This window comes from Haliotis rubra, unplaced genomic scaffold (genome assembly GCF_003918875.1).
Source record: "Haliotis rubra isolate DU_JTF1 unplaced genomic scaffold, ASM391887v1 Scf2, whole genome shotgun sequence".
NCBI classification, from domain to species: domain Eukaryota; kingdom Metazoa; phylum Mollusca; class Gastropoda; order Lepetellida; family Haliotidae; genus Haliotis; species Haliotis rubra.
Window position 1 is genome coordinate 9,250,954 of NW_025766002.1, and position 16,059 is coordinate 9,267,012.

General features: G+C 40.1%; 1 protein-coding gene across 3 annotated transcripts in view; it reads right to left on the minus strand.

Moving 5' to 3' along the window:
- Positions 1-16,059, minus strand: part of LOC124275494 (acetyl-coenzyme A synthetase, cytoplasmic-like) — a 44,634-nt gene that overhangs the window by 13,053 nt on the left and 15,522 nt on the right. For 2 of the 3 annotated variants that reach the window (XR_006898302.1, XM_046711077.1), the window contains exons 4-11: positions 12,564-12,636; positions 9,898-9,973; positions 8,103-8,226; positions 6,607-6,722; positions 5,250-5,442; positions 3,969-4,102; positions 3,366-3,498; positions 1,737-1,793 (exon numbers count right to left, since the gene is read on the minus strand). Coding sequence is in view for 2 of the 3 variants with exons in the window: in XM_046711077.1 (XP_046567033.1) it covers positions 1,737-1,793; positions 3,366-3,498; positions 3,969-4,102; positions 5,250-5,442; positions 6,607-6,722; positions 8,103-8,226; positions 9,898-9,973; positions 12,564-12,636 (906 nt within the window). In the remaining variant the exon portion in view is untranslated. The remainder of the gene's footprint in view (positions 1-1,736; positions 1,794-3,365; positions 3,499-3,968; positions 4,103-5,249; positions 5,443-6,606; positions 6,723-8,102; positions 8,227-9,897; positions 9,974-12,563; positions 12,637-16,059) is intronic. The other variant, XM_046711078.1, reaches the window with a different exon arrangement.

The following is a 16,059-nucleotide window of genomic DNA, read 5'->3' on the forward strand; positions in this document are numbered from 1 at the left end:
CTTCCTCTGCGTCCGGTCCGGGGGGAACGACGATATGACCTTCGCGAAGGCTTCCACATCTAGGGATGAAACCGCATAAGGTGATGATCTATCCTGCCTTCGCGAAGTCCTTCGCGAAGGCTGTACATCTAGGTTCTTTCCGCCTTCGCGAAGGCTGTACATCTAGGTCCTTTCCGCCTTCGCGAAGGCCTTCGCGAAGGCTGTACATCTAGGTCCTTCGTCAAGGTGGTCCGTGACTTCCTTCGCGAAGGTGACATCGTCCTGGCTGCTACGTTGACGGGGGGTGCCTCTCGGGTGCTGTCTACGTTGGAGCCTTCGCGAAGGCTCGGACCCTGCTACCGCAGATATTGGTCCTCCATGATGTTCATAATTTGTCGCATCATGTCTTCTGGGATGGTCTGCGACGAGGTCGTCGGTGCTTTATCTGCGGTGTTAATGGAGGGTCCACCGGAAAATCGTCCGACATCAGTGTAGAGGCATCAGGCTGCATGGTGATCTCTGCTGATGTCGTTAGCTATCATCACCGGTCGTTTCTTGTGGCGTACGTCGGGGATGATGATCAGCTGATCATCGTAGAGGTCCAGGTCATCGGTTGGAACAATCTCGGTTGAGAAAGTCCTAGTAGACTTCGTTGATTTTCCCTCAGAGGTCGACGCTGCCCTGGGTGTGCGACGTCTGCGTTGAGTGTTGGTAATGATGGGACCCTCAGGACGATCATCGCATATCTGCGTTGGTACATCAGGCTGCATGCTGATCTGTGCCGACATCGGTCAATCTTTGATGTACAACCGGTATGATGACCGGCTGATCATCATACAGGCCCAAAACTTCGATGGGAACGGTCTCGGTTGTTGAGATGTAGTAGAAAAACCCTCTAGTCTTCTGCTGCGGCGATGGGATGTCTGGGGAAGCAGGATGCTTCTTGGAGATGGCGGACTCACGCCCCACACCTCTCCACCACTCTAGCGAACACCACACGGGAGGGGAGTCGGCCAACAGCAGTAGACTGGCGAGGGGTTCCGTGTATCAGTCATACTAGACTCTGCATACGCGACCTATCTGCTGTGCGTACAAACGCAAAGTAAATATTAATAAAAGGTAGAATTGGATAAATTAGTACCGCAACTGCAGTGTGAATATAATAAACATGGCGCCGTACATCATATTAAAGGCGGATCAGCAGCAGCATAAAAACGTAATCTGCAATAGTACAGAATTTTCATCAACGTAATCCACTGAAACAAACACGGCGTCCGTGAATAAACTGTAGAAAAAGCGACTAAATATCAATATATAATCGTTGAAGGATACTAGCTAAACCTCTATAGATGTCTATACGAGGTAACTAACTAAATATAAATCAAAGGATATAGTGTGTCGGGAGACACAGGCGCTCTCACGTCCAGCTCACTGGGCGAAGAAGGAGAGAGTGAGGCACATGGGTAGAGGTGGCGCCCTCGTTCCCGCGCTTGTGGAAAGGAGGTAACTCGTGGTGAATACTAATTAGTGATTTTAAATTGAAGGGAGCTTCAATTAGGGAGATACAAGTGTTCCACTATGTTCGCAAGAAGAAGAAGACAAGCAAAAAGAGCATGAGTCAGGATAAGGAAAAATTTATGTCTTCTGCACCACAGCGAGGTGTTTCTCTAACAGAAGTTAAACAACTACATGTTTTTACTGATGACAACTTGAGACTGACAAATGTGAGAGAAATCTGGGTATGAGACTGGACTCACAGCTGATCCTGGTTTTGTGGCAGTGGCACCGGGAAGTGGAGTGATCACATGACCTCCCTGAAACCGAAGTATCACAATCACAGAGAACATCAATAAATAGTTACACATAGGTGCATATGAACTAGTTGACCCCAAGCACGCTATGCGTTGAGAAAGTGACATAACAGTCTGGTCCACTTCAATTGAAAGTCTACGCGCACAGTTTCACAAACTCAGACAACAAAATCAATTTTCCCCCCAAAGGTATTGTTTGGTTAAAGAGACATCTCTAAAATGAAATTACATCACAATGCTTTGTAGACCATTGTGACATCATCAATTACCATGATGACATCACTAATCTGTCTGCTGGATGGCTGTAATGTTTATACGCAACTCACTAATTATTACTGTTTACAAACTAGAAAAGAATGATTTCTGATGATAAATAGAATCTCATTCTTGTTTCTTTGCTACATCAAATACATCACTTGTCACCGAAAGTAAAAATCTCCTCAGCATGAGTAGGGTCGTAAACAGATATCAACTCAAGTTGATAGATTTGATATCAAAAAGGCTCTTGAGTGAGACTGTGTCTTCACTTACACCAGTCTAAGTAAACTTAGGCTCAGTATTATTCGTTACACTGCTATACTGAGTCTTACAAAACCTTGTGGAAGGTCGCGTCAGCTGACCTTTTCAATGGACCAATCAGAACACAGCTTACCAAATCGCGAAAGTTGACATTTGCACATGCCTTTCGAACTTTTACCTCGAAAAAGTTTTGTACCCGAACGATTCCGAATGCTATTTTCCGTACGATTGCTTCCGAGTGATGCACATGGAGCACGCCACAAGAGTGAGTAAATAATCGCAGAAAATAGCTTTTTGTCAGTATTCAAGGATGTCAGCTTTCGGAAATATTAGCTAATGATAGCCATGTCAACAGAAACCCAAAAGCGTATATTCTGCAGGTCATATATCTGTGTTCTATGCAGGTTTTCATTTGTTATGAGATCAGTGTTGGCAACCGGGGAAGAGAAAATCCATTTTGTAAGTCCTGCCAAACCCTAAATAGTAGCCGTTGTCTGATTGGTTAAATCCTTTCGGCCGGCTCGCGTTTGATTGGACAGTCATAGGTCGCTCAAAGGTTACCTGACGTGACGTTCTACAAGGTTTTGTTAGACTCAGTATAGCAGTGTAACTTAGACTGCACTTACACAGAAGCTCACTTCTGTCATGTGTTTCTGTTTTGTTCTGACGGATGTGCGATATAAAACAGATCTGTGATTTTGTGGGGCCACTTGTAATGTTGTTTGCAACTCTAGGTTACTTCACATTAACACTGAGGAGGATCAAACACTTTTATATTGAAAGTATGCTACACATTGAGTTGAGTCAACTGCAGCATTTGAAATTAACGTTGCTCCTTAAGCCCGAAGCCGACTGAAAACCACTCGGACCCACAGTTTTGTTTTCTGCAGGTACTTATGGACAACAGCTTTTTCATCTCCAATAACTAAGAGTATTATTTCCATATCAAAATATAGGGCCTACACATTCTGATCAGGACCCACAACATTTTATGGTTCTGGGTCCTTAGGGCCTGCAGCTATTCAGGGTTAAGGGCAAACTGTACAGTTGACTTACCGTCTCTGTCTGCCAGAACGTGTCTACAATTGCACATTTTCCGTTGCCCACAACCTTGTGATACCACAGCCAGGCCTCAGGGTTGATGGGTTCGCCTACAGTGCCCAAGATCTTCAGGGACTTCCGGGAGTATCTACAAAATAATACAGAACGATACAGACCGAACACATCTGAGCGCCCTAGAACTGCACAGCATCACATTCCTGGACACTATCATACACTTTTCGAGCATAAGCACTGCACTATTTCTTGTGTGTTCTAGTAAATTGCGTAAAAACATGCGACATGTTTCGGTATTATTTGTATTGTTTAACCTACAATCTACACAGAAATATATTCATACATGATTTATCCCTTCAAAATTGATTGACAAAACTACAGAAATGAAGCAGCGATATTTTATCCTTCATTGTTATCTCCCTTGTATTCATCAACGACAAAATGGTAGAAACTGACAATGCTGAGAAATGTTTACTTAAACATGTCAAAAATCAGATTTGCATGTATTATGAGATCAGTCAATGTCAAACAGTGGGTATTAGGCTCTCTTACTAGCACAACTCAAAACACAGGGAGCAAACACAAGGATGAGAGTGTAGTTACTTTGTGACAAAGCTGTCCCCGAACTTCATGAGCGACCTGATGGCTGTGGGGGCGGTGTAGAACTTGGTCACCTTGTACTTGTCTACCACTTCCCACAGTCGTCCAGCATCAGGGTACATTGGCGTGCCCTCAAACTGTGACAGACATACAAACATTTCAACACAGGGATCAGCGTGCATGATAGACTTCTATGTACTAAGGTAAGGACAAAACCTTCATCATCTTTGCGAAATAACACCATTAGTCCCATGGCGATACAACATCTCTATTTCAAAATGCTATGTCATTTTTAATACACATATTGACTAATCAATTATTACAACTGAACTTTATCAATGCTGACATAACCATGTGTTTAAAGCATCCATCTGTCACACCAAAGACACTGGTTTGATTTCCAACATGGGCACAATGCGTGAGTGAGTGAGTTTAGTTTAGTTTATGCCGCACTCAGCAATATTCCAGCTATATTGTGGCGGTCTGTAAATAATCAAGTCTGGACCACACAATCCAGAGATCAACAGCATGAGCGTCAATCTACGCAATTGGGATACGATGACATGTGTCAACCAAGTCAGCGAGCCTGACCACCCGATCCCGTTAGCCGCCTCTTACGACAAGCATGGGTTACTGAAGACCAATGCTAACCCGGATCTTCACGGGTACACAATGCATGAAGCTGCTGTGATACTGCTATAAGTGTCATAAAACCCTACTCACCCACACACTCACTCACTATTAACGTCAATGGTACAGACACAATGAACACTACAGCAGTGATATATCTCAGGTAATTTTAAAGTGCATGGGAGCAACAAACTCATGAACAAAACTTTATATTTTTTTAAATCCATTGTTTGAAAATCAGAGTCAGTGAGTGAGTGAGTTTAGTTTTACGCCGCACACAGCAATATCAGGGGTGGAAATAACCCATTGCCCGACGTCCGAGTCCAGTGTTTTTTTCTGTCGGGCAAGCAAATTTGAATATCACGCTGTACCGGTGTCCAGTTGACTTTCAAATGTTAATAATGTTGTTTATTTAAAAAATCAACAAGAACACGGACGGTATAGTGGAAAACTTATCAGGGCAAGTGATTTGACATGTGCCACTGTACCCGAGTAGACTAGCAATTTTAAAGTTATTTCCACTCCTGTAATATTCCCGGCTATATGGCGGCGGTCTTTGAAAATCAGAGCTAATCTAACCCCACATTCAATGCACAAATGTTACACTAATTGACTACAACACACGGGACTCAATCTACATCCTCACACACTCACTATGATGCTGGTGGCTCCATTTCCTAGCGGACCATAGCAGACATACGAGTGTCCAGTGATCCAGCCAACGTCCGCCGTACACCAGTACACATCGTCAGGTTGGTAGTCAAACACGTACTTGAACGTCGTCGCCGTGAACAACATGTAGCCTCCAACAGTGTGGAGGACACCTTTAGGTTTCCCTGTTGAACCACTGAAACACACAGATGATTCACATGATTCACAAATTGTACAGCAGGTGAGTTTTGTGTCCTGGAGCATGGTGTCGTCTTCACTGTCTTCTTGTTCTCATTGTGCACTCTCACATGCATGCAATTTCTAGGGTTGCAACGATTCAGTTCGATTCATCAAAAATCAAATCTGTCACCTTACTTTCGATTTTTGATAACCATTATCACTATTTCGATTCGATATTGGAATACCTATTTATATTATTTTCACACAGCCAGAACGTAATTTTGACTCCCAAGTTTCAGTCTTGAGTGCTGAAATAAGGCGAAACGTGATTGGTTGATGCCAGGCTAATTATTCAACGAGAATTGTTGTTAGTAGACATCGCCAAGTTGACGATGGATTTCCCACTAAAAAAGCCGACTCTGAGAGTTAAATGAAGTCTGATGTTTTTACTTGTATGAAGAATCAAATCGAAAATGATCAAATCCAGTGTCCAATATTGAAAATCGAATCGAGGTCTTGGTGAATCGTTGCAGCCCTACTAATTTCAGTGGGAGATATATTGTTTATGATAAATGTATGATGAGGTACAGACACTATCTGGGAAAAGATGAGTTGACCTGTTGCAAACAAATGGACCTCAGACGTTAACAAGCATGAACTTGTCTTTTGTTATTTTGCTGCCATTTCATAAACAATAAGCGTGTTGAATTAGAATGAAGTAATACCACTAAATATTCTTTCAGATTTGCACCATTGTGGCATGAGCAGAGCCAACAGCAGCTGTATCTATGTGCTGGTCTTCTGGACCTCTGACAAACTAATTCCCTTGGGTCATGGACCTCTGACAAACATGCAGTTTCTAATCAAACTTGCCGAAAACAATTTACATTCAATTTTTTAAAGCACTTTTTCTCATGTGAAAACCATGGCTATTCTGTGTACATGCTGTATCACAAGTTCAGTGCTGTGTACATATACAATGGTTGCTAGTCACTGATGATCATGGGACGTATGCACGGACAAGATTAAAGTTCAGTGAATTCATAATCCATGGACACTTTAGTCAGCAGCTCCAGCGATCACAGTCAGCAAAAGACTAAAGAATTAAAGTTGGCTCATTCTGTTGAAAACAAAAAGATGAATCCCACATGACAGATTTTGAAAAAAGGGAGATAATCACCTGGTATACAGCATGAAAAGTGGGTCCTCTGCATCCATCCATTCCGGCTCCGAGATGTCACTACTGTCCTTCATCACATCATGCCACCATACATCACGGTCACTGTGCCAGTTGATCTGCAAGATGTACACCACATGTTTACAAATTGGGCAATGCTATATCAGTAGAACTGCATCATGAGCAATCATCTAGTCACCAGAGGTGCCAACCCTGTTTGAACATGTTGAGTGAGTGAGTGAGTTTAGTTTTACGCCGCACTCAGCAATATTCCAGTTATATGGCGGCAATCTGTAAATAATCGAGTCTGGACCAGACAATCCAGTGATCAACAGCATGAGCATCGATCTGCACAATTGGGAACCGATGACATGTGTCAACCAAGTCAGTGAGTCGACCACCCGATCCTGTTAGTCGCCTCTTACGACAAGCATGGGTTGCTGAAGATCAATTCTAACCCAGAGCTTCACGGGTCATTTGAACATGCTGAAGCTCTGGAATAATTAGTAGGGTAAAATATGGTACCTTTATGCAGTGTATGAAATAAGGCCTGTCCGACTGCCCAAGACGGGTTAGATTTCTGACGGACGGTCTAAATTTACAGCTAGCCATCCGGTGGTCTGGTAAAGTTTTTTAGATAACATGTTCCATACACCTGAGTAATTTTCTTTGGATTGTCTGGTCTGGTTAAATCCATTTTGGGCAGGTAACATTTTGAAATTACCAGCCCTGATGTGTGGCTGGGTTTTTGGCTTATTTCATCCACTGCTTTATGTGAAAAATACTAATCGTTCTAGAATTCTTATTTATTACGATACTTAAACCTACTCTGGCAAGACATCACTGCTCTAGTAATTTCAATGTACACATCAGTTCCTAACAAGCCATCCATGTCTAACATATTTAAACATACATAAATAATGCAATGGGCACTGTAGGTTTGGGTCTTTCAGTTTAACTCTGCACTTTGCAAAATCCCTGCCATGTGGTGGCGGTTTGTACAAATCTAATTTGAATTTCTTGAACAAATTCAGCTTTGTCATGGTGGGAACAGTCCTGTGCAGTTTCAGTTTCATTTGCTCAGTAACTTGTGGGGAGTTTATGTTTGCATTGCAAGGAAATGTATTTTTAGAAAAATATCACATCTAACAAATGCGATCAGCTAACATACCAAATTTCAATTCATCATTAAAGAGCCAAGTAATGGTCATAAGAAATGTCAGCTTTCAGTACATACTGCAAGCATACTACATTTCAATACAAAAACAGATGAGTAATGGTGATGAATGAGTTTTTCAAAATGGTTGTTGTGACTTAGGACAAGCATGCCGCAGAGGAAAGAATCTTGAGAACTTTCGGCTTCAACGGTGCAGGGTTCCTCAGGAGTTTACGACATATGACATAGCTCAATGCTGGACATACAGGCAATGACATGAGTTTCAGTCAGGTGAACTACAAATCTAGTTCTGGCCTTAAAGATGTCCCCCAAACCCTCTAACCTTGAGCTTCCTGTAGGGCCTCTTGGCCGGAGGTTCATCATGGCCGTCCCCATCTCCATCAATCACCTCCTCATCAGACGGTGACAGATGCCGCACTACGATACACTTGGACACCTTGTGGCTTCTGGAATGAATATCATTTAATATGGAGATTTAAATACAGAATCCAAACCAATAGAGTCCATGTGACAAGAAACTAACTGCAATTCATTGTAGCCAAGCAATTCTTCTTGTGAATGTTTCCATAAACCAACAAATACACTCATGGAAACGAATAAGGGAACACATGAAAGTACAAGTGTTCCTTTATTCTTTTCCAGGGCCCCTATTCTCGAAAGGATCCTAGCCCTAGGATATCGTAACTTTCCTCCTAGGGTCTGGGATAGGTGTCCTACCTTATTCTCGAAAAATATCCTAGCGCTAGAATATCCTAACTTAGGACAAATACTAGGATAGGTTCTGACTTGTCCTAAGTCTATCTTAGTGGAAGTCAACATGGTATGGTTCTAGTTTGTTCACCAATTTTGACGTCAAACAAAATAACTCGCCTAAATTACATTTGAATTTACAACAGCACACAGTTTTGATGAGTTAAGAAGAGTTTTTTGTGTATACATTATCAATGTATCGGTAATGAATATACACACTTGTTGCAATGCACATATTCTTTAGATCTACAAAAGAGATTTGTTCAGTTCTTACCTATTCTCAGCCTTTTTAATCACAACTTTACTGTCACATTGCCGTGAAATTTCAATGTCCAGGCCAACTTGATAGGGGAAGTAACTCCTGTTTATTTCCTAAGTGATATTTAGGGGAATCCCCAACTTAATTAATGTTTTTCTATCTCACCTTCTGAAGAGCTCACTATCCTAGCTAGGATCGGTAGCTCAAGTTAGGACAGAGACAGGATCGTGTCGAGAATGGGTCTTATCCTAACAGTAGGATGTCCTAACTCCTGTCCTAACTAGTTATGATCTGTCTTAGCTGGGACACTTTCGAGAATAGGCACCCTGGTTTCTTCACAAGGTATGTATTGTACTGTGGGTGAAAATTTGGAAATAAAGGAACACTTGAGTATATGTCAGGCCTGCTGTTTCCCCATTGGTTGACACAGATAGGGGATTTCTTGTGTTGCATTATTTGACTGAATGATGTCATTGACTACTTGTACTGATGTATTGCAGCTATTTTTGTATTAATAATTAAATAAGCAGGATGTGAGTTTATTATTCTGATGCATATTGACATATTCATTTAAACACATTTACTTCATGTATTTGACATTACGGAGTTAAAATCTGATGTGAAAAGTTTACATACATCTGCCGCACATTCTTACACAGTGTGCACACTGTCATCTACAGACTGCATGATAGCAAAAAAGTTAACCTTCAATGATTATCGGGCACATAGTTTCATGAATAACTTGGAGTGACTTGGAGTTTGTATAGTTTAACGCTGCTTTTAGCAATATTCCATTAATATCACAGCAGGGAACACTAGAAATGGGCTTCACACATTGTACCTACGTCTTCCGGGGTCTTCGGCATGATGAGCAAATGCTTTAATGACTAGGAGGACATTTCAGTAAAAATTATGTACACTCATACAATGGATCCTGATGAAATAATATCAAAAGAACCCTCTTAATTTTGAACATTCACAACTTCTAATTTTAAACACACTCCAACAACTGGTTATGGAGGGATGATTTATCTCCATAAAACATACAGCACCACCCACAATCCCCAGCCTTGTTTCCTCTGGGCTGACTTATAGTGACAGTACTTACCTCTCTCCACTCAACCTAATGGCTTCATCCACAATTTGTTTGAGATTCAGAAGTTTGGTGCCACGCCACACACCATCTAGAGTAGAAAACAATGAGTTGTAGGACTTTGCTGTGCTCACATTCATCACAATTACATTAAACAACATAGACTCGTTAAGTAAACATATCATCCATAACGAACAGAAAGACAAAGCCATTAAAACAGTAAGTGACACTGCACTTCGTCATTCTGATAAATCCAGCAGTAATGAAATAATTATGTTTCAGTTTAACCCAGTGGCAATTAACACCACCGCTAATGGTGAGTGAGTTTAGTTTTACACCGCTTTTAGCAATATTCCAGCAATTTCAAGGCGTAGGACACCAGAAATGGGCTTCACACATTGTACCCATGTGGAGAATAGAACCCGGGTCTTCGGCATGACGAGTGAACACTTTAACCATTAGGCTGCTCCACTGCTCCTCATTAATGGCGATTGAGGAATCTTATTGCCGTTTATTGAAAGATGCTGTTGTTTTTTCTGGCAACTTGATGGTTACAATTCCACGTAATTACAACACTAACTGACAGCTGAAGACTGCATCACGTTCAGTGTTGTGATGAATAATATGTAATCTTTAATTAATTTAAATTCAAACTGGCATACAAAGACACAGATTCCAACTATAATGAACTGATATGTATAACCCAGTTACTTTCAGCATTGCATAACTTACAGTCAAGTAGACCTCTGCATTCAAAATAAAAGTTAATGACTAATAATCACACTAACTATTGTATCCATGATAATTTCAAACAGCTACTGATTATAATCATGACAATCAAGACCACAAAGCAATGCCTCATACACAATAAATACACCAATACCAGCCCTGCACCTTCAGCCATACTACGCCTTCCTCTAATAAAGCATGTCAAGGCAGCATTTGTCACCCTCCCTCCAATCAGCATCTACCCAGGTGGTGTTTATGACAATATTTATTACGTAAAACATATGCCGTGATAAAGTGCTTTGCTAACCATGCAAATCATTTTGTGACATACCACTCAAAAGATGTTACGTACATTGATTTTTTTTCAAATGACTATAGCTGATTTATGGCCCATTCATAACTACTCGCCTCTTTCCGTGACCTACAAGAAGACCGTACCTGTATAGTACACCATTATTGAATTGTGGCAAACAATCAAATCGCTCAAAGTCAAAGTAAAATGTGAAATGAGGTCAAATAGTTTCTTTGTGATTATCAATTTTCATTATTATTTCCATGAATATTCTTGTTACTGATATTCGTTTATGACAAAGAAATTTACTTCAAGTGACTTTCGTGTTAAACAAATTTGTTCTTCTTGTTTTCTAGGAGTAGCCATGTTTGGGAATTTAGAGTTATCTTTCCTTGGAAAAAGTCCTAGACTATTTTCATCTCCATGCCCATTTGCTCTTAGACAAGGCCCTGTCGTAAATATGGCCATGCAAAGGGTGTGAGTCGCCATCTGGCTTGCCAGAATGACACAAGTAGTTACGAATGATTTGCGGCCATAATAGATTATTAACTACAGTCATTGTTGTTATATGGAAAAATTGTGACTTCTTTAACTTCTATTGAGTAGCATATTTTCAGAATAATGTTACCTGTGTTTCATGAAATGCCAGGAACATATTTAAAACAAAACGATAAACATATACATAAAAGGAATACTAGTATGTCATTATTACCATAGCATAGAGAAAATGGTCAATGTGTTCCATTTTGAGGTACATATAATGTACAATTCATTATTCACACAATGACTGTCATGACAATGAGGAATTTAATGAGGAATGGCCACACAATATACACAACAGAAAATATTATACACCATATTCTATTATTATGAGGATGTAGATATATTTCAATTTATTTACAACAGGGATGTTTTTTAACACAAGTTATTGGCATCGTAAGCATCAACCTATGCAGTTTAGCCATGATCGATTGCAATGAAAGGTTCATTTATTCAATTTTCAATGCTTTTGTTTATTTGAGTTCAAATCTTTTGTTGATTTCAGAGGTATTTTAACTTTCCATACAACACAATAATGTAAAAGTAAGCTTCATCAACTTCATTAGTCCTGTTATCAGTGATGTACAGGTCATTTTGACCACCTGTAACTCAAAGTACATGAAATGGGAATTTGTATATTCTCAGTTAGGAAGTTTTTCTGACACTTCATGCAGAATTGGTCTCGATATTGGCCACTTAGTTTGTCAAAATATATCAATGAATTTTATCACATTTTCAAAAGCTTAAAAAGACTTAGTTTGTCATGTGCAGAGCAATACTTTTAAAATATTTGTGTATTCAGTTATTGTACAATATGGCCCAGGGCCTAGATATTCGAAGCTCTCTTAGAGCTAAGATAGTCGTAAGTGCCATCCATTAACATTAACTTATGAATATCTTAGCGCTAAGAGAGCCTCGAAAATCTAGGCCCAGGTAACTGGCGTGACATACAATGCTAGCATCCAGCACTAATATCCTGAAATGATCATGATATTGATTACGTCACTGAAAGTGTACCCACAAAGTACACTTGAAATGTGTCCAATTTCTTTTAGGGCATATTTTTAATAGATCAAGGTCACCAAAGGGGAATAACTCCCAATGCAACTAGAAGACAGACCTGCAGTCATAACTGCTAAACATTTGGCATCTATGATTCTGTCTGCTAACGACTCCGAGGAATATCCAGCGAACTACAACAAATTAATAACACACTGATGAATCAATAAAATTAACATCAAGACTTCACACACCATATACAAATTAACAGACGATCTATGCAATACAAAATGTTAACAAATTCATAATTAATTTTCTACAAATATTCTGAACTATCAGTCAGTGTTAAAAAAACAATCATTAGAGTAATTTAATCCAAAAATATATCATGCTTTCAATCATTATTATTTCTGTAATAATGTGTTACAATAGTTGCAGAAATTCTTCACTAATGATTATCATATCCCGGTTGGATAAAGTCATGTGACTATAACCTTCTAGCGCCTAACAGGCAGCTTGGGTTATCCGGGGTAATAAGAATCAGATTCTGATTAAGCGCCGCGAGCAATCACTTGGTGTTTGGAAACGTGCGCTATAGAAGATGACTTATTATTATTATTATGAGAAAGATTTACAAGAAACACTGTTCTTACACTGACATAAATAGATATTTACATTAATATACCTTCTACTCAAACACAAACAATACAGACCGAGTGTAAAGTTAATCAGGATGAAGAACAGTCAGACTAATCTAAGAATTATCTACCACGTCACATGCAACATGCAAAACAAAATGGTTAGGGAATAATGTGAGGTTAGGGAATAATGTGCGGTTAGGAAATCATGTGAGGTTAGGAAATCATGTGACGTTAGGGAGTTGTGTGAAGCTAGGGAATTGTGTGAGAGAAAAACCATCCCAAGGAAGAAGTAGTCATCACAAAAAGTGGTGTTATTTAGGTAGCAACGATAAGAGACCATGGGTCCTTGAGAAAGATGGACATTCTGTCATAATATTGTGCTCCTTAGACGGAAATCAGACATGACTACACAACATCATTTAGAAGGTGGTCAGATGTTATATTTGGGTTACAGTTTCTCGGTAAAGTATGGATTCTAGCACTTTAGTTAGGTTGGATCCCATCCTGGATCTAAACCCACACTCTCAAATCTAGGCACCTAATCGCCAGCACACAAAGTCAGCCATCTAACCCACTCTGCCACCATGAGTGATGTAAACGTATCCTATCTAAGATGGCGATCTGTGAGAAAAGAGACACAACACAGCCATTCATGGGCAAAATGTTTTATTAATTTCTACATTCTAAGGTTTTCTATTTTAGCATTAACATGAAATTAAGCATTTCAAAACTTCTACTTTTCTGGTCCTGCTAACATTTTGAAAAATTAATTACAACTTTATCAATAACTTCTGATTTAATATATTAAGCGCCATTTTCATCCAGATTCTTAGAGTTATCAAGATGAAGGAGAGGTGAGGTGAAATTGGGTTTTACGTCGTGCTTGAGAATATTTCGCTCATATGACGACGTGCATGCATGTGTATGTGCATGTGCGGCTGCTTGTACTAGCCCAGACTTAAGCTGGTTTTATAGTGCTAGCCCACTGAGATACCATGCCACAGTGAAGCATGAATACCCCACTCAGACACATTATACTGACTCGTGGCCGACCAGTCCTTGATGTACCCATTAATGCCGCGCGCCAGGCAGGGACCAACAAGTACCATATTTTAACGTCTTTTGGTATGACGCGGTCGGGGATCTCCGGGCGGACGCTCTAACCACTACACCACAGAGGCGGTCGGTATAACACTGGAATCATATACCATGAGATTTGGCAGTTGGTATTGGATACAGGTGTGATTTTCATGAACACATATGCCGAGCACCGAGCGCCAGGCAGGGACCAACAAGAACCATATTTTAACGCCTTTTGGTATGACGCGGTCGGGGATTGAACACGCGACATTCCGCTCTTCGGGCGGACGCTCTAACCACTACACCACGGAGGCGGTCTTATCAAGATGAAGGGACGACAACCAAATACTGTAAGTATGTATGCATCTTGTTACAAACAGCAGATGAATGTTAAAAAACAGGCAATGGATACCAGTACCAAGTAGCACACAGACACAACTGACATTTGCTCCAGATGTGAGGTCAAACAAACCACTGAGATGGTCTAGATGAAACATCCCAACCGATCCAAGCTCACAACACTAATCAATGGACACATCAATAGCTGTTTCGTTGACAGACAGCAGCATACTGACAATATATTATTCATAGGTTGCAGTATAAAATCCATACGAGTTGTTGAACACAGTGTTTGCCCGTAACCCTGGAAAGCTGTAGGCCCTAAGGGCCCAGAACCATAAAAGGTTGTGTGTCCTGATCAGAATGTGTAGGCCCTATATTTTAAAATAATACTCTTAGTTATTGGGAATGAAAAGCTGTCGGTCATAAGGAACTGCAGAAAACAAAAGATGTGGGTCCGTGTGGTCTTTGGCGGTTTCGGGCCAAAGGACAGACGTTAATTTCCAACGCTGGTTGGACACTGAAATGACTACACAGCGCTCTATGTAGTCCTGCCCTATTAAAATCAAAGGTCTGATCGAATGCTGAAACTCATGAGATACGAAACACAGCATGTCCAATGAAAAGGTTAATTAGAATTTGGTCAATTATCATTTCTCGAAAAATGGAATAATTTCTGCGAGGCATCAAAACACTTCCAGTATGGCTGCCAGTTCTGTTAACTGAGAACTGACAGCTGTGTATTCCTCTGTTTTAACAACAACTTCAACTGGTCAGTGATACATATCTACACATTGTTCTGAGAAAGTCTAAGATAGAGTTAAAGGCACTATATCACACCACACTTCTCTAACAATAAATAATGCATTTCTCTCAATAACTATCAGCCCTCGGGGAAGCTACCATATAATTTATCCCCCTAAAATTATGTATTTAGATTACAATATTAAAATAAAAAGTTCAAAAGAATTAATTTTTGATTAATTTTTCAATGTACAGAGCAATTCTTTACATTCCATATATGGCAAGTGTTCTCTGTTTGGAAGCTGTTTGGCTCGAAGTTTCAATTATCTATTTCAGGCAAGTCATAAGGGATAGTAAGTCTTTTATTGCATCAATAGGAAGGTAAAATGAGTGCATATGCCCCAACATATTGTATAAAATGTGTGACGTGCCTTTAACTTCCTCTGCTGGTATTTATAAGTCATATTAATTACCTGTGAAATACAGGTTACCTTCACAAAGTCACAAAATATATTATCAGCTATATGCATTAATATGAACTAGGAAATGCTAAAGTCCAAAGAAAGACATCTGCTGCAGGCTTCGGGCAGAATAATAGCAGATGAACAGATCTAGATAAATCCCCATACTATGGCTGCATGTTATACCGGTAACTGTCATATCACCAACATCAGTCGGCAGCTTGGAGCGTCAGTGTGTTATTTCTTAGCCAATAATATTCTGGTTTGTTCGCTTGTTTCTTGTCTACATATGCACTCAACATGATCAACACTATTCCAATATTATCATATATTCCTGGCTGTAAATAATCTA